Below are 19650 nucleotides of genomic sequence, written 5' to 3' on the forward strand. Positions count from 1 at the left end.
ATTTCTCATATACATTAACCCATAGCCATGGAACTGTTTCTGACTCATAGCGACCCTATAAAAACCAAAACCAAAAGCGTTGCTGTGGAGTCAATTCTGACTCATGGAGATCCTATAAGACAGAGGAAATCTGCCCCATAGGTTTCCAAGGCTGTAAATTTTTATGTTAGCAGACTGTCATGGCTATTTTTGTGGAGCGTCTTGTGAGTTAGAACCACCACTTTTCAGTTGGCAGACGAGTGCTTAACCACTGTGCCACCAGGGCTGCTTAGTGACCCTATAATCATAACTCATAGTGACTCTATAGGGCAGAGTAGAACCACCCCATAGGGTTTCCAAGGAGCACCTGGTAGATTCGAACAGCTGATCTTTTGGTTAGCAGCTGTAGCTCTGAACCGATACTTAACTCTGGTGGAAACCAGGGCTATGGAATAGAGTAAATAAACCTTACTCCAATTAGCAAACCATTCGGTGTTAGTTAATCCGAGATAGAGATGGCTGAAGTGCTTTTGACTACTATCTCTCAGATATTAAACATCCATTCCAGCAATGTGTATTACTAACTATTGTTGTTAATTGTCTAGGAGTCAGGCTGGCTCATGGTGACCCCATACACAATAGGATGGACCTGTTGTGATCCATAACATTTTCATTGGCTGATTTTTTGAGACATAGATCGACAGATGGGCGGTGGCTATACACGAGGTATGTTAGTTAGAAATCGAACCTGGGTCTTCCTCCTGGAAGGCCAGAATTCTATCACTGAACCACCAATGCCCCATACTACTAAGTTGAAAAACAAAACAAATGAAAAAACAGCTGCTGTCAACTGACTTTTGGTGACCACATGTGTGCCAGAGAACTGTGCTCCGTAGGGTTTTCGATGGCTGCTATCTTAGATATCTAGTGCTGCTACAACAGAAATATCACAAGTGGATGGATTTAACAAACAGCAATTTATTCTCTCACAGTTTAGGAGGGTGGAAGTCCGAATTTATGGTGCCAGTTCCAGGAGAAGGCTCTCTCTCTGTCAGCTTTGGGGGAAGGTTCTTGTCATCAATCTTTCTTTGAACTAGGAACTTTTCAGCACAGGGACCTCAGGTCTAAAGGAAGAGCTCCTTTCCTGTCTCTTCTTGTTTGGTGGTATGAGGTCCTCAGGTCCTTCTGCTCTCTTCTGTCTTTTATATCTCAAAAGAGATTGACTCAAGATACAACCTAATCCTGTAGATTGAGTCTTGCCTCATTAACATAACTGCCTTTAATCCTCCTCATTAACATCATAGAGGTTAGGATTTACAACACATAGGATAATCACATCAGATCACAAAATGGTAGACAGACACACAATACTGGGAATCATGGCCTAGCCAAGTCGACACACATTTTTAAGGGACACAATTTAATTCATAACAGCAGATTTTTTAGAAGTAAATCACCAGGCCTTTCCTCTGAGGGTCGCTATGAGTCGGAATCGACTCAATGGCACTGGGTTTGGTTTTTTGGTTTTTCTTCTGAGGTGACCCTGGATGGCCTAAAAGGTTCAACCTTTGGTTAGCAGCCAAACCTAGGGACATTAATGCCTCTAGGATATTAATTAACACGCACACACACCACATTCTATATGAATTATTTTAATTAAATTACAGACCCCATAAAAATTACTTACAGGTCTAGTCTTACTAAATATTATAAGATGAATCCGTGGAAAAAATTTTGGGTGAGTGTTACCCGATTAGGGTTCGTGCCCTGGTGCAGTCGAGCCTGGTGCACTCCAAGTCAGAGTCAGAAAGTTTATTCAGGAGATGCATACATCACCAGGGATGGCAGCAACACAGGGTGTCTCTATGGAGTCCCAAAGATGAGTTTTACATTAGAGCTTATATAGAATCTTACAAGGGTTAGAAGTGTCTTTGCAGTCTGCAAATGGCATGGCCGGAGGAATTGTTCATTACAAGATAGTGACAAAAAACCTTTTTATCAGACTAAAGGTAAACATATCAGATACCTGGGCTGTGACTTTCCTGTGGGCGGTTGTAAGTCACAGGTGGTCAGACAGAACAGAACAAAGTTATTTGCATCAGACCAAACAAAGGACAAAGTTATTAACATTAGGTCAAAACAAAGTCTTTAACAGAGGTATGTGAAGGAGGCAGACAGAGGGAGGAGAAAAACTTACAGGTTCACCATGCTGTTGTTATGTCAAGTTCTCACTTGCCCGTTTTGAAAAGGAGAAAACGTGCCGAGGAGTATTGGGGTCACACACGAAATCACAATTCTTATAAATTCACGAGAATACCAAAAATTCAGAATTCCTTTCATTAACTGGAGGCTATGTTAACTAATACCTTTAGACGGGTAGCAAACCCTACAAAGTGTGACTCTTTCAAACAGCTATAACCCAACACCAAACCCACTGCTGTCGAGTCGATTCCAACTCATAGTGACCCTATGGGACAGAGTAGAACTGCCCCATAGAGTTATCAAGGAGCGCTTGGTGGATTCGAACTGTTAACATTTCAGTTAGCAGCTGTAGCACTTAACCACTACGCCACCAGCGTTTTCCAAACAGCTATAAAGCTGAAAAAAGGAGTGACTCTAAATGATGACTTGCTTTTTTTTTTTTAAGGGGGGAAAAAAACTAAATAATTTCTACCTTAACAGTGCTATTACTATTTTGTCAGGAAGACAAGTCTTCCAAATTTCAGGAAGCTACAAATCCAAATCCAAGTCTTATTTTCTTTTCCTCTGCCTCTGATCCTTGTAGCCCTTTCCTCACCATTCAGCCCTCATCCTGACTGTGCCCTGCCCCCACCACCCTTTGTTCTTTAGAAGATTCTCATTAACATTTGTCAATGTATGCTAATGAGAATTAATTAACATCTCCAATGTGAACAAAGGCGGTGCTGGGAGCTCGGGGTACAGAATTCAGGCAGCTTGCTCCCCACTTCTTCAGGCTCCGGGAACAATGGTTTGCTGTCAGTTGTTGCACAATTCTTCAGTGTTTTTTTTGTCTGTTTAATTGTATTTGTTTATCCATGAAGCCTGACACCCATTCTTCTTCATAACTTGAAAAAGCTTCCAAGGGTTTATAGCACATATTTGTATTTTCATCAGGTTGTTATTTCGGAGTCCTATTACTAGAAAAGCTTTTAGCCACAAAAGCTCACACTCGAGAATGTATTTTTGTTTCACCCCACTTATTTACAGCGGTTGCCCTTTATGGTGTAATTACAATGTAAAAGCACACAGTCTGAATATGTTTTATGACAGAGTGGTTAAAGAAGAAATAGTCCTAGCCCTGTCAAATAATCTAAAGGCAAAGAAAAAGCAAAAGTTGCCACTGACATTTTTGTAACTACAGAGAGCTCAAAATGCCTCCATAAATAGCTATTTATTTATGGAATATGTAAAGTTTAAAAAAAAAAAAACAACTTACAAACCACGTAGAATAAGGGCTGTTTTCTTTCTGTGGACCACTGGTGTTGTGAAATATCTTAATTGCAGTTTCTCACAAATACACCAGCATGTCATTCGCCATTTGAAGAAATACACTTCAGCATTTCATATCGCTCTCTCAGCTCAGAGGTGGTAGCATCTGGAAACATACCAGCCACCCAATTTGCTCAGCCTGTGTTTTATTTTAATACCATGTACAATAAAAGCAAAAAGAGAAAGCACGAGAAAATTTAGTCTGCATCCTCCACCCCCTCCTCCATATGTTTATATCTGTTGCAAAAAGATAGAATAAGGATTTTTATTTTGAGTATATTTTCTTTTTTTTCTTTCTATTCTCCCTAGGTTAGCCATCCTCTCTCTGGGATCTCAGAGCAAAATATGTTTCTCCACAGACTTCATCCCGTTCCATTTGGAAACTAGAGTATTTTATATTGTGTTTTTAATAAAGCAGAGACCAGCAGCTATTCATTTCCAATTTCTTTGGGACCCCAGAGCCTAGAAAAATGAACATCATCTAGGAGAAGGAAAATCTTTGGCGAATGACAGTTACCATAACAGTTGTAGTTTTTGTCCCTTCACCGTCTTTTCGATGGATGTTTTGCCAAAACCAAAATTATTGTTCTCTTTGAAATTTTATAACAGTTGGAATTTAAAATAGCTAGTTAGTAAATACGACCAGCCTTTTTGGCATTTATTGTACAAGTTTCTTTTCAGTGGAGTCGCTGTGGGGGTGGGGGGCTGGGAGGTGCAGGCCACGCCCAGTGACATCGTTAGAGAGGTGACACCAAAATGACTGTTTATAAAAATATGCCCGTAGTTAGTATAACAAAAACATTTTTCATAAGCTCAGCTTACATGTATCAATATACCTACAAGGCTAAAACTCTTTGCTAATTAACTTTTCAACTTTCTAATGCGCAGCGCTCTGGGCAGAGCTGTCATTATTCCCCAATTACAAAGATGCTTCAAATCACCGTGGTTTTGCCTGCACGTGCTACAAGCCTACACTTGTTTTCGTTTCTGTTATTGTTTTTATAGTCTCTGATTTCGTCAAATTTTCTGGTGTTTTAGCTGTAATATTGTGGTAATTAGTATTTGTGAACCTATATCAATAACTGGAGGACGATGTAGTAACTAAAGGGAAGAAGGAGTGATACATGGGAATTATGATTTACCAGTAACATCAGTACCAAAAACATTACTAAGGATTCTGTATGGTCTGGTATGGGAAGAGGTCCATGGGGTGACACCAAATCTAATGATTCCACCGTTTCCATTAAGGGTGCTTTTGAATGTGTGTGGAGTCCCTGGGTGGTGTTGAATGTATGTGCCCCATGGTTTCCTCAAAACTGGTCTTAAGGAAGATAAGAAAGATGCTGGCATAAGCTGAAGGAATGTCAACCTTAGGTCTCTCAAATCTTTTCCCCCAGATAATCTTTATTGGCACAAGCAGAAGGAATATCAGCTTTAGGTCTGTCAAATTAAATCTTTTCTGCAGATAACCTTGGTTATGATATTTAAGTCTAGATGAACTCATTCTGTTTTGCCCACTGCAAGGATTTTTTAAATGTTATAGTTTATTTAAGGAGCTCTAATGGCACAGTGGTTTAAGTGGTCAGCTGCTAATTGAAAGGTTGGCAGATGGAAACCACCATGGCTCCATGGGAGAAAAATGTGACAGTATGCTTCCAGTCTTGGAACCCTATGGGGCAGCTCTACTCTGTCCTATAGGGTTGCTATGAGTCACAATCGACTCAAAGGCAGTTTTTTTTTTTTTTCAAAATAGTCTATTTATTAAGGCATTTGATATAAAATCAGAAACCGAACAAAACCAAACTCATCACCATAGATTCTGACTCGTAGTACTAAATAATTCACTTCATTCAATGACTTCCAAAATGTCATCCTTAGTTCCATTATTTGAAGGACTTGGGATTGCTATAAATGAATGTCATGAGCATCCTCTTGTTCTAACCTAGAAAATAACAGAAGTAATGGAAACTGCTGAGCTACACTGAATCAGACTTAATGTCCTGGGTAAATATTATTCTAGAGGAAGAAGAATCACACCCCCTCATCCTTATACAATTTCCTAAATAGTGGCTTCTTGTTTTCTGCTTGATACCAACAAGTAGTGTAATAAATAAATGGAAGCAGAAAGTTGGGCCATCATGTCCAGGAGAGATGTTACGTCAATATGATTTGGTGACTCAACTCAGTATCTAAGTGGCTCAGTGATGTAAAATTCTTCCTTAGGGCTAACTTTATTCACTCCTTTTGAAATTTGGTTTGGTTTAACTTTTGTTTTTTTGAATTTTAGTAAAGTACCAGTTGCCACTGAGTTGACTCCAACTCACAGTGACCCTGGAGTGTAATGAGTTACTGTAATACGGCCTTTCTAGCCATGGTCTTGTGACTCCCACAAAATGATTGAGTAGGACTAGCCAAATAAGGTGCTTGTGGCCCGCCAACGAGATTGGACAGCTTAATAATAATGCAAATAAGTTGCATGGAACACTTGAGAGGGTGAGACTGTAACCAAACGCTACTCGGGTTCTTGTTCTGTCTTATTAGCTGATTGAAAGAAAACAGTAATTGCAAGGGAAACAGAAAGTGGCAAGTTTATTGTCTGCGCATACTAATAGCGTTTGGGGTCTAGTAACCATAAGGCCATGTGCTCGCCGTCTAAGGAGGCTGGAGAGATTTTTGTTTCCAATGGTGTCAGGGGTTGGGTTTGGTACCTAGAACTTTCTGTCCTTAGCCCTCTCATGCTCATATTTAGGGGTCTGGATATTAAATCATCTTCTGTCGAATGTGCGTTTAGTGGGACCCCTCGCTCCTAAAATGGAATCGGGTGAAATCATGGGCTGGGAAATATCGTTCCTTCCGGTGGCAGTCGGGTCTGGGGGTCAGTTAAAGGATGTGATTTCTTCAATCTGCTCATGCTTCAAGGTGTAGCTCAGGCTAGTTCAGTGGATGGAGCCACTATCTACTGCAACTTCCTGAAAAATGTTGCTCAAAACAAGCTTGTGGTTAGCAACACAAAGAAAGGGGGGAAGGAGTGTTGATTGGCGTTTTCAGGACCATGCAAATAAGGTATATGGACCCCTAATGAGGTGACTGGTCAGTTTTGCCATCCTGGTAGGCTTAAAGGGAGCCAATCCCAGTGGTGAAAGGGGATCTCACAACCGTCAAGAACAGACAGGAATGGAGCATGTCCTTTGGACCTCTTAGATGCAGGAGACAGAGAGTTTTAACACTGAAGACAGCAAGAGATAGCATAGCAGCAACAAGTTGACGAGAAGAGGCAGCAAGCATGACAGAGTTTAGTGGCAGAGAAATGACAGCAGCAGAACCAGAAGACCTGCACAAGATGGCACAATGGCTTCCCAGCCACGGAGCGAGGCAGCTGCAATGAGCATGCTGACCCATGGAATGAGAGAGCTGAGTGCCTTCTTGTCGAGTCTTACTGGCAGAGTGGGGTGCATCTAGGCAATTATTAGTGAAGCCAAGGAATTTGTAACACTTGCCCAAGCAGGGCAGAGGGCAGGCTGAGAGCCAAGGGCCAAGGGAGATGCCTTTATGCGGGCATGGCTGAGAAGGTGTCCTGATCAACAAACTGTATCCTGAGTTGTTCCTGTTACTACCAAGTTGATCCTGATCTTCAATTGTAACATGTTACTTCCCTAAGAAACTCAAGAACTGTGAGTATGGGCTTTGAGTTCTGTGTGACCATTATAATGAATTATCAAACCCAGCAGAGAAGTAGAGAATGCCCTGGGAGGGATGGCTGGTGTAGAAATGATAAAAAGGTTGGAGGGTAGAGGTATGTCTGACCTCCACTTCATAAGAATCAACCTCAGGCTGATGCTGATGATCTTCTCTCTCCTCCTCCCTTGTGAATTTAGGTGAGGAGGTCTGTCACCACCATGCCATTTTTACAGACGTCATGTGTATCAGAGTAGAACTGTGTTCCATGGGGTTTTCAAGGGCTGCTTTGACAGTGGAAACTGCCCTAACTGAATTAAGACACTTAACTACAATGCGGCTCATTGGGCTGTGTGGCAGAAAGGGCTAAGTGACCACACTCAATTGACAAAGACAAGGTGGGCGTGGTTACCATAATGGACAACTGAAGCAAAGCAGAAATAATATATATATATATATTTTTTTTTTTATGGTGTTGGCTACTTAGCCATGGTGCTCCTAGGAGTGAAATAGATGGGAAATCTACTAAATATTTATGTGATCTATACAAGCAGAAGAATTCTAGGTCAGGTGAATGGTAGTCTAACTCAAATAGCTGGGGTAGAGTGTCATGGTCCCACAATCAGTTCCCAGATTTGAACTTAAGGACCCACAACACCTTGAACGAAGGGGAGGCTGGATCCACTTAAGAAAGGGCCCCACTATACCACCAAAAATTTATAGTGTTGGTCTTTCTCCCAGTCTTCCTCAAAAGGACCTATGGCCTTTTACGAGAGTGACTGTTCACTGGGGAAAAGGAAATAATCAGACTTTTTGGAGACTACTGGATATTGGTTCTAAATTGACCTTAATTCCAGGGACTCAAAATATTACTGTGGCTCACCAGTCAGAGTAGGGGGTATATGGAGGTCAGGTTATTAATGGAGTCTTAGCTCAGGTTTGTCTCAGGGTTCAGTGTGTCCCTGAACCCATCCTGTAGTGATTTCCTCAGTTTCAGAATGTGTAATTGGAATAGGCATGCTCAGCAACTGGAGAACCCCACAATGGATCCTTGACAAGTGGATTAAGGGCTATTATGGTAAGAAAAACCAAGTGGAAACCATTAAAACTGCCCCTACCTAGGGACATTTATAATGATATGATCATTATAAATGCACAACATTGCAAGGCTCCTTAAAGGCAGCAGTATATTCTTTTTAATTTTTATTGTGGTTTAAGTGAAAGTTTACAAATCAAGTCAGTCTCTCACACAAAAACTTATATACACCTTGCTACATACTCCCAGTTGCTCTCCCCCTAATGAGACAGCCTGCTGCCTCCCTCCACTCTCTTTTTGTGTCCATTTCACCAGCTTCTAACCCCCTCAACCCTCTCATCTCCTTTCCAGGGAGGAGGTGCCAATATAGTCTTGAGTGTCCATCTGATCCAAGAAGCTCACTCCTTCCCAGCATCCCTCTCCAACCCATTGTCCAGTCCAATCCATGTCTGAAGAGTTGGCTTCGGGAGTGGTTCCTGCCCTGGGCCAACAGAAGGCCTGGGGGCCATGGCCACCAGGGTCCTTCTAGTCTCAGTCAGACCATTAAGTCTGGTTTTCTTAGAAGAATTTGGGGTCTGCATCCCACTACTCTCCTGCTCCCTCAGGGGTTCTCTGTTGTGTTACCTGTCAGGGCAGTCATCGGTTGTAGCCGGGCACCATCTAGCTCTTCTGGTCTCAGGTTGATGTAGTCTCTGGTTTATGTGACCCTTTCTGTCTCTTGGGCTCCAAATTACCTTGTGTCCTTGGTGTTCTTCGTTCTCCTTTGATCCAGGTGCGTTGAGACCAATTGATGCATCTTAGATGGCCGCTTGCTAGGATTTAAGACCCCAGACGCCACTCTCCAAAGTGGGATGCAGAATGTTTTCTTAATAGATTTTTTTATACCAATTGACTTAGATGTCCCCTGAAACCATGGTCCCCAAACCCCCGCCCCTGCTATGCTGGCCTTTGAAGTATTCAGTTTATTCAGGAAACTTCTTTGCTTTTGGTTTAGTCCAGTTGTGCTGACCTCCCCTGTATTGTGTGTTGTCTTTCCCATCACCTAAAGTAGTTCTTTTTTTTTTTTTAATAATTTTTATTGAGCTTTAAGTGAACGTTTACAAATCAAATCAGTCTGTCACATATAAGCTTGTATACACCTTACTCCATACTCCCACTTACTCTCCCCCTAATGAGTCAGCCCTTCCAGTCTCTCCTTTTGTGACAATTTTGCCAGTTTCTAACCCTCTCTACCCTCCTATCTCCCCTCCAGACAGGAGATGCCAACACAGTCTCAAGTGTCCACCTGATACAAGTAGCTCACTCTTCATCAGCATCTCTCTCCAACCCATTGTCCCTAAAGTAGTTCTTATCTACTATCTAATTAGTGAATAGCCCTGTCCCACCCTCCCTGCCCCCCCTCAAAACTATCAAAGAATATTTTCTTCTCTATTTAAACTATTTCTTGAGTTCTTATAATTGTGGTCTTATACAATATTTGTCCTTTTGCAACTGATTAATTTCACTCAGCATAATTCCTTCCAGATTCCTCTGTGTTATGAAATGTTGCACAGGTTCATCACTGTTCTTTATCGATGCCTAGTATTCCATTGTGTGAATATACCATAATTTATTTATCCATTCATCCATTGATGGGCACCTTTGTTGCTTCCACCTTTTTGCTATTGTAAACAGTGTGCAATGAACATGGGTATGCATATATCTGTTTGTGTAAAGGGTCTTATTTCTCTAGGATATATTCCAAGGAGTGGGATTGCTGGATCGTACGGTAATTCTATTTCTAGCTTTTTAAGGAAGCACCAAATCGATTTCCAAAGTGGTTGTACCATTTTACATTCCCACCAGCAGTGTATGAGCGTTCCAATCTCTCCACAGCCTCTCCAACATTTATTATTTTGTTTTTTGGATTAATGCCAGCCTTGTTGGAGCAAGATGAAATCTCATTGTAGTTTTGATTTGCATTTCTCTAAAAAAAAAAAAAAAAATTTTTTTTTTTTAATGGCTAATGATGGTGAGTATTTCTTCATGTATCTGTTAGCTACCTGAATGTCTTCTTTAGAGAAGTGTCTGTTCATATCTTTTGCCTGTTTTTTAATTGGGCCATTTGTCTTTTTGTAGTTGAGTTTTTGCAGTATCATGTAGATTTTAGAGATCAGGTGCTAATTGGAAATGTCATAGCTAAAAACTTTTTCCCAGTCTGTAGGTAATCTTTTTACTCTTTTGGTGAAGTCTTTGGATAAGCGTAGGTGTTTGAGCAGTGCTTTCTTTTCTGAAGCCCCTGGATGGTGCAAACGGTTAACATTTTCTGCTGCTAACTGAAAGGTTTGAGGTTCAAGTGCATCCAGAGACACCTTGGAAGAAAGGCCCAGTGATCTACTTCCAAAAAATCAGTCACTGAAAATCTTAGGGAGCACAGTTCTACTCTGACACACATAGGGTCTCCATGAATTGGAAATGACTTGATGACAATTGGTTTTCTAATTTTCTTTTCCAGTCTGCAAACCTCAGGGCATTTTGCTCAATGATTGAGCCCTTTCTGGGTATACATAAATGCTAATTGGATGAATACAGTTTTCAATTTCTGAAATAATAACCCGGTGTAACCATCACCTCCAGAGCCAAATGTGGGTCAGAGGAACAGGCAATACCATTCAACTCTTAGCCCACTTGGTCACTTTGTGACACTGAAGAACCAGAAACTACTTTCAACACTATAGACCGAAAAACAAAGCCCAGAACAATATCTACTTTTCTGAAGGACTTCAATGCCTCTGAAATGTGATGTTTTCCTGTTGTTTCCTTGTACTGCTTTTAATTACTGGGTCTATTTGCATGAAATGAGATCCTGGTTGCCTAGGAGTTCATCTGCTCCTATTGCATATTCGTCTCTTAAATAAGCATCTTTCAGCACACAGTTTTGCTTGCTGCTTCCAACATTTTGACAGGACCTTCCCTTTCCTCTCCTTACAGTGTCCTCTCATCACTCTCCAAGAGAGGTTATTGTTTTTAAAGTCCATAATCAATAGGCGATGGGGAATAGCCAAAACTTGAGGGAGTCACATGATCAGGAATATGCAATAGGGATTGGTGGAGAGAAGAGATGGCAACAGGCCATTCCAAAAATTGTCTGAGAGGAGAAAGACAGTCTGAAGCTCCCATTTAAAGTGTTTTGAGACTTCCTTTGCACAGGCTTTGGTCTTGGAGGGATTCCTTAGCTTGGTCTCACAGCATTGCTTTGAGAAGAAGAGGATATAGACCAGTGTTGACAGTTACTTTTCAGGCCATATAGTGTTCCATTAAGTCAAACTTGGTTTGAGGATCTTGATGGAGTCTTTATTGTCTTGATCACAGTCCACCTGTTTGGTCCTTGAGGCTGATGATGCTTCTGCTGAGGGTTTGAATCAAAAACAGCCCAATTGTTTCCACAATGACTACAAAAATGACTGTTCATCCCCCTGACTCAACTGGCCGAAGTCCTCAAGCCTAATATCTGCCAGACAAAGGTATGCTGTTGAGTAAAGAAGGCACTTGAGGAAAATGTGAAGATGTTTGTGCACAGACCAGTATTCCAACTGGAAGGCCAGCTCAAAGGACAGAAGGGGTTAATGCTGCAACACTCTCCAATGCATCACTTAGAACATACAGCTCTTTTTAGCTTTCCACTTGTAACCCGGGATGCCTCCCTTTATGGATTTTTAGATTTTATTTTAATGATTATTTATAACTGTCCTTCCTGTACTAGAGAAAAATGATCCATGACTCCAGGTCCCTGTATTTTCTTTCTCCTGGTTCTTAGAGGAAATTGATTCGTCACTCATCTCTCTGACTTGGAACATTCGATTCTGCTGTTTTTATGTAATATGTAATCCTTCTCGCAGATTTGCGTACATTTCTGTTAGTAGTTGTTTTTTCCTATTTCACCTAATCAACTTTATTTAATCATATTCTAGTGTGTTGGCCATTATAGATCAGTATAATACATTGTGCAAATTTTTATAAACCTGCTTCAGCAATGTGTGTTGTGGAATAGGCTGGCTGTCAGCATGTGTTATTTGCCCTTAGCTGTTTCTATATCACACACTGATAAGACCCTGCTCCTAGGCTAATCTTATATCATCAAACTCCCTTCCTGGGGAGTTCTTCTTTGACTGAAAAAAACAAAACAAAACAACAACTTGGTGGAGATGTTAACTGAAAATAAAAGACCATGATCTATTGTTGAACGTAGAATATCTTCTTAGAAGTGTCTGCTTTCATTATTGCAAACTCTCAGTAGTGACATAAAGATCTTTGTCCCGTGTGGATACAGTTACAGCCAGCAACAGAAGGCATATGTCCACTCTGAACAAAAGAATGTTTATTTTCACGTTCTGTGGCTGATGGAGAGTGATAACATTTTTGCATATCCTAAACATTTTTATGCAGATGCTGCTTAAAGGCAAAAAATGCTTCTACAATAATCTTCTTTGTGAATAGAATTTAAAGTCTGGGCATGGGTCGCCTTTTCAATACGGCTGTCAAATTCTGCATAATAACCTTTGATGGTGTATGAAAAACAAAACCAGACGTTGTGTCCTCTGTTCACAGCAACATCGTTTGTCATCTTTGCTTTTTTTTTAAATTTATACTCATTCACCTTAAAAAAATAATAAGCTTATTATTTATAAACAACTTACTACACTGTGAGTCTTAAGAAATAGTCTAATTTTCACGATGGGGACTGTGGTGATTCAGCGGTAAAATTTCCCCTTCCATGCAGGACGCCTGGGTTTGTACCACCACCACTCGCCTGTCAGTGGAGGCTTGTGTGTTGCTATGATGCTAATCTGGTTTCATCAGAACTTCCAGACTAAGATGAGCTAGGTGGAAAGGCCTGGCAATCTACTTCCGAAAATCAGCTGGGGAAAACTTTATGGATGACAACCATCTGATCCTCACCTGACCATGGGGATGGCGCAGCATTTCAACCTGTTGTGTGTGGGTTGCCGTGAGTTGGGGGACTATCTATGGCAGCTAAAACAAGTTTTTACCATGACGAGTTGCACAGCTCAGTCTCTGCAAGGAAAAAAAAAAAAAATCTACCAATTAAGATATTTTTCCCATATTACAGTACCATTAAAAAATTCATAAAACCTTTATATGTCTTTGTAAAAATAGAACAAAACCAAATCAAGATGCTGCATGAGTTGTAGGGTAAGGAGTAAACAGAAGACACATTCTTTGTCTAGGAAGTAATTGTAAAATTATCTGTCTTGGCATTGCCAAGGCGAATCATATATTGAGAAATTTAGAGTGTATTAATATAATACTTACAGAAGTAACTGGAATAGAAATGATCAGTCTTTAAGCATTTTTTGAAAGACTCTTTGATACTGGGCAACAATGAGAATAGTCTGTATTTTTAACCAGTTAACTTGGTTATGATAACCAAATTGGTTTGTGCACGTGGAGACAGCTTTACTGACAATTCAATTTATCATGGAATGAAATGACCAAGCATACTCCAAGTCTACCTGTTGTAATACAGATTTATTTTGGTTGAAGTTATTTTGAATTGTGCTGACAGGCTCATAACTGATATGTTTTGCAAACCCTTGAAAGCAGTGAAGCAGAGAGGCCTCAACATAACATTGTGTAAGACGCTGTAGTAGCTTATCTTTAATAAATGATACTCATTTTGACAAGTTTATTGCAAAAGATCTTTTTTTTTTTACTGCACAAAAAACATTGTGATAAAAGTAATAAAAGGAAAAACCAGCGACTAACCAGTGTCCCAGCTATTAAACGCTTGCTGTGTTTTTTCTTTCTTCCACAGTACAAATTCAGGTGGAGGAAAAAGAGGATAATTCTGAGGAAAGCTCAAGTAAGTGGGGATGGACCTATGGGGCACAGCCTACAGATATGTTTCCTGTGCCATAGAAGTGAATTCAGGGGATTTGTCTTTTTACTTGGTGGGGTGTGTATGGGTGATATTTCATGGTCTCAGAAAGGAGATTAAGCTCAGGAATGGCATCCCCATTCCGATTCCATTGAATTGGCACACGCACATACCACCCAATTCATAAGTTGCCCGTGATCAAGTAAAACATGGTTTTTAAGTTCTCTCCTATTCTGCCTGGAAAAGTCTTTGGTCCTGAAAGCTTTCCTGGCAGGCTGAATCTATACTATACTCACGGGTCAGCCATTTTGACTGAACTGACCAGGTGGTCCAATTAAAATAAATGAACTGATTCTTTTGTACAGAATTTATGGATGTATTGACCAAATTGCTGTTTTTACTTTGTGAAGGCTCAAGGTGCCTTGCTGGTGAATTGGTTAAAGTGCTCAGCTGCTAACTGAGCAGTTTGAACCCACCTGCTGCTGTGTGGGAGAAAGATGTGGGAGTCTGCTTCTCTGAAGATTACAGTCTTGGAAACCCTATGGGGCGGTTCTACTCTGTCCTGTAGGGTCACTATGAGTTGGAATCCACTTGACGGCAATGGCTTTGGTTTGTTTTCGGTTAGGCTTAGCTGAAAAGCCTGGATTGTGACCCCTTTTCCAGGTACCCAGTCCACTCTTATAGACTGGAATATGAGACAGATCATTATTTGAGCAAAAGCTGATTTCACCAAAACTGAAAGAAAGAACAAAGAAGTGTTCAATTAGAGGGTACATTGAGACTATTAGTTTAATATCCTGAGCACAATATTACAACCAATGAATGTTCACTACGTCAATGCTTTCATTATTTGTCTCCTGAATAAAAGAGCCCAAAATCTCACACAAATCTTGAGTGCCATGACTCAAAGATTGAATTAAGCCAATTCCAAAAAGTAGTATTGTATGTAGATCTTAGTAAAAAAAAAAAAAAAAAAAAATTTTTTTTTTTTTTTTACTAGTCAACCATAAAAACATTCATTTTGTTTTTTTAGAATTTGAATATTTGGAAACGAGTTAAAGTATAGAAGACTGCCTTTTTGTTTCTAAATGGTAATAGATAAATTTAATAATACACATTTCAGCCATGGTTGTTGTTGAGTTCGACTCATATCGACCCCATGTGACAGAATAGAACTGCCTCATAGGGTTTTCTTGGCTGTAATCTTTATGGAAACAAATCACCAGGTCTTCCTTCCACAGAGCTGCTGGGTGGGTTCTAACTGCCAACCTTTCAGTTAGCAGCTGAGCACTTACCCATTTGTGCCACCAGGCAGGGCTCTATTCAACCACGGTAAAAGTATGCAAATCCTACAGGAAAGCATTTATAAGTTCAGTCCTAATACAGAAAATAAGAGTACTTGGGTGGCACAAATGGCTACAACTTGACAGCTAGCTGAAAGGACGGAGGTTTAAATCTACATGGAGGCACTCTGGAAGATAGGCCTGGTGATCTATTTTCAAAAGGTCACAGATTTGAAAACCCTATGGAGCAGTTTGACTCTGTACTCCTAAGGTTGCCATGAATCACTATGGACTCGACAGCAACAATATAAAAAAATACGAAAATGCTGAATCTAAGTGGCTGCTTGGAGTCCCTGGGTGGTGCATTCTGCTGCTAACCAAAAGGCTGGAGGTTCCAGTACACTGAGAGGTCCCTCAGAAGAAAGGCCTGGTGATCTACTTCTGAAAAGTCAGCCACTGAAAATCCTGTGGACCACAGTTCTACTTTGACACACATGGGGTTGCCATGAGTCTGAATCGACTCATAGGCAACCGACTTTTTGAAGTGGCTGCTTGACTTCTTGAGTTATTTGTGGGTGAAATTGTTTCTGAACTCCTGCCAGGCTTTTGTCTTTTTCATAATTAATGATTAATGATTAATGTGACTAATAAAAGCTGGATAAATTTTCAGAATGCCAGAATTTAGTTCAAATAACATAAAACATATGACAATATTTTGCACATAAAAACGCTTTCTTGTTTTGATGACACAGTATAGTTTTAAAAACTCAGAAAAGTTATCATCTTCTTTCTTCTTTTATCCTAAATTTAGTTATATAGGTAATATTTAGAACTTAGATCTGAAATATCAATACAAAACATTCCAATAACAAAAAAAACCAAACCTGTTGCTGTTGAGTCGATTCTGACTCATAGTGACCTCATAGGACAGAGAACTGCCCCACAGGTTTCCAAGGAGTACCTGGTGGATTCAAACTGCTGATCTTTTGGTTTGCAGCTCCAACTTTTAACCACTATGCCACCAGGGGCTTTTAAAAAAAGGTAAAATCATGACTCTCATACATATGTCAAAAACAAACACATTTAATTCATTAATGAAGAAACAGGCAAGGTGTTTCAACCAATTCCAAAGAAAATTCAAAGAACAGAAACATTTATAGATTAGAAATGTTGAAATGATTGTATAAATGGAGGCAAACTGGTTTTTTTTTTTTTTTTTTTTTTGAGAGGAAGGCCCATTGGCCCCCACTGAACACAATTCATTTGGGTGTCTATAGACAATAATTATTTTGCTTTGCTATCTAGTTATCTGTAAATCTCAGAGTTATAAAATAGGTCCTATAGAATTACAATCGGGTAACACAGATGGATATGCTACAGACAATTCATAGTTTTCTGTTGAAGCTTACATTTTTCCCTACAGTAGCTTCTATTTAAGACAGTGATAACTGCGAGTAATAATTGATTTTTTATAATGGTTTATTCTAAAAGATAGAAGAAATTAGAAAACAACAAACATGAAAAGTGAAGTAGGAATTTATATTATAAACTCTGTCAAGGAGCGGGCTGAATTATCTCTCTCTTTTTTACCCAGAGGTTTGAAAGAAGTTATGGACATCTGAGGCATTAATTGTTGACGAGTAAAAATATAATGCTTTCGTTTCTCTAAGCTTCACGTTAAGTGTATATTTAGAAAATGCTCTTTTCTATTCATAAGGATAGAATGATCAAACCACTGTGCTTACCAACAATTTCATGTAAGAAGAGTGACAAGAAATATTTAGGAACAAGAAGAAGAGTATATTTGGAATCAAGAAAAAAGATAATTTGAATTAGAGGAATCTTGATGGCTGAATGAATTTCTCCGAAGTCCTAGTTCAAACCATTTCCTTGTTATTCTTTTCTTTGTTCTAAGATAAAAGTAGTAGTAAACACACAGTGGTTAATCACTCAACCCTTATCTGTTGGAATTAGAAATCGTTAAACTTGGATTTGATTTCAAGTTGCATTAGAGGTCCTGAGTATGAGATAAAAGTGTAAGCTGTCTAATTATCCAAGTAAATGAAGACTGGGACTGTAAGGATTATTAAAACTTGGGAATCCACATTCACCTACTTGAGAGACGAACCACAAAGGAAATGAAAATCTAGATAAATTTATTCAAATGGCAAACTATGAAATATTACATGGCATGGTGCATCTTATCATGATATGGGGGATTGCTGGATTCTGGTTTCGGGTGGGTGACACTAGTAATTAAAAAATAAGAATGCATTTGATAGGAGAGAGCCCTTTCTGATATCACTCATTGAATCATTAACTACTATGTTCAGGTGAAGAGGAAGAAGATAAACTACCCCGAAGAGAAAGCTTGAGGCCAAAGAGGAAACGGACCAGAGATGTTATCAATGAGGACGACCCAGAACCTGAACCAGAAGATGAGGAAACAAGGAAGGCAAGAGAAAAGGAGAGGAGAAGGAGGTTGAAGAGAGGAGCGTAAGTTAGTTTTGATCTATAACTGAAGGTGTTATTCATTCAAAAACCTGACACTGAAAGAAGACCATTCACTTTAGGCATTCTTTGGCCTTAAAATTGGTAATTAAAACCACTTTTGGAAAGGCAGGCTTAATTAGATGACTCCACATTACTCCAGTTAATTAAATATACCTTAATATATATATATTTTTTTATCTGGAAACCCTGGTGGCGAAGTGGTTAAGTGCTAGGTCTGCTAACCAAATGGTCAGCAGATCGAATCCAACAGGTGCTCCTTGGAAACTCTATGGGGGGAAGTTCTACTCATCCTAAAGGCTTGCTGTGAGTCAGAATCAACTCGACGGCAGTGGGTTTGTTTTTTTTTTTTTGGTTTTGTATCTGGAGTCCTGGTGGCACAGTGGTTAAGAGCTATGGCTGCTAACCAAAAGATTGGCAGTTCAAATCCACCAGCTGCTCCTAGGAAACTCTATGAGGCAGTTCTACTCTGTCCTCTAGGGTAGCTATGAGTCTTAATTGATTTGATGGCAATGGGTTAGGTTTGGGATATCTCAATCTATATCCATATCCCTATCTATACACCTATACATACAAAACAAACTATGATAAATTCTTTTATGAAAGGTCAAATTTGTCACTGGTCATTAACATGTTATGGTTAATTTAACTATTTTTAAATTATCTAATTAATTATATATAGGTTAAGTGGAATGCTCCTAAAGTATGAGCCCAGGTCACTTACAGAACAGGGGTTGGCAAACTATGGCCATATACAACCCAAGAGCTAAGAATGTTAATAATAAAAAAAATAGAGACAAATATGCAACAGAAGCCACATGTGGCTCTCAAAGCCTAAAATATTGACTATCTGGCCCTTTTTAGAAAAAAACATGTCAACCCCTGTTAAAAAGCACTGTTTTTTCCTTTTTAATACAACCCTGAATCTTTGAGTTTTACCAGGCCAACATTTTACCCAGCACTGACTTTGTGTAAAATATGTTAAATACTTCTTGGGGCGAAATCCAGGAAAATAATTTTCTGGTCTGTGCTTTCTGGAAATAGGCAGATACAGGCAGGTAGGAAAAGTACACACGTAAAACACATCTAAAATTAAAACAAGTCTAGTAAAAGAAAATATAGACCTTTTTAAAGGGACCCAAGAGCACAGCAAACCTACTCTGCCACTTGAAGGTAATAGGGCCATGTGACTCACCACAAGGTAATAGAATTTCCTCCAAAACAATTTTAGGACTTTAAATGATGAGGCACTTTCCAAGCTATCCACCCAACATGACACATTCTGTTACTCAATATCTGTTAACGTGACTAAAAAAAAATACTAGGCCCCAAATAGACTTACTTATGCTAACCCCACGTCAGCAAACCAAAACCTAAATTAATATTTCTTGTAAATGCCTAACCTTCCAGGAGCTAAAACCCAAGTCAATCAATTGACTATCCCCAAAACGGAAACTTACCTAAACAATTAGAACTTGCCTACTCAATTTAAAACAATTAGAATTTGCCTACTCAGTTAAACTTGGTTCAAAATTTCCTCTTTATTCCAAAGAAGGAAAGGAGATATCCACCAGCCAACCCAAAATTTGTCCAGCATAGCTTCTTTGTTCCTGTGCATCTATGACTGCAAAACCCTTTAGTTTTTACCGCTATTCAAAACTCTTGCCTAACTTCCAGGCCAGATGCTCCTGGATTCATGAATTGGAAAATAGTTTATGAGTTGGTAGACAAATTTAGTACTGTGGATATTTTAATTTTTAATACGACTTATAAATAAT

General features: G+C 39.5%; 1 protein-coding gene across 1 annotated transcript in view; it reads left to right on the forward strand.

Annotated features, from left to right (window-relative positions):
* Positions 1–683: 683 nt before the first annotated feature.
* Positions 684–19650, forward strand: part of TMC1 (transmembrane channel like 1) — a 143433-nt gene continuing 124466 nt past the window's right edge. The window contains exons 1-3 of the mRNA XM_049895003.1: positions 684–705; positions 14016–14063; positions 17695–17857. Coding sequence (XP_049750960.1) covers positions 684–705; positions 14016–14063; positions 17695–17857 — 233 coding nt within the window. The remainder of the gene's footprint in view (positions 706–14015; positions 14064–17694; positions 17858–19650) is intronic.

This window comes from Elephas maximus, chromosome 9 (assembly GCF_024166365.1).
Source record: "Elephas maximus indicus isolate mEleMax1 chromosome 9, mEleMax1 primary haplotype, whole genome shotgun sequence".
NCBI lineage: Eukaryota > Metazoa > Chordata > Mammalia > Proboscidea > Elephantidae > Elephas > Elephas maximus.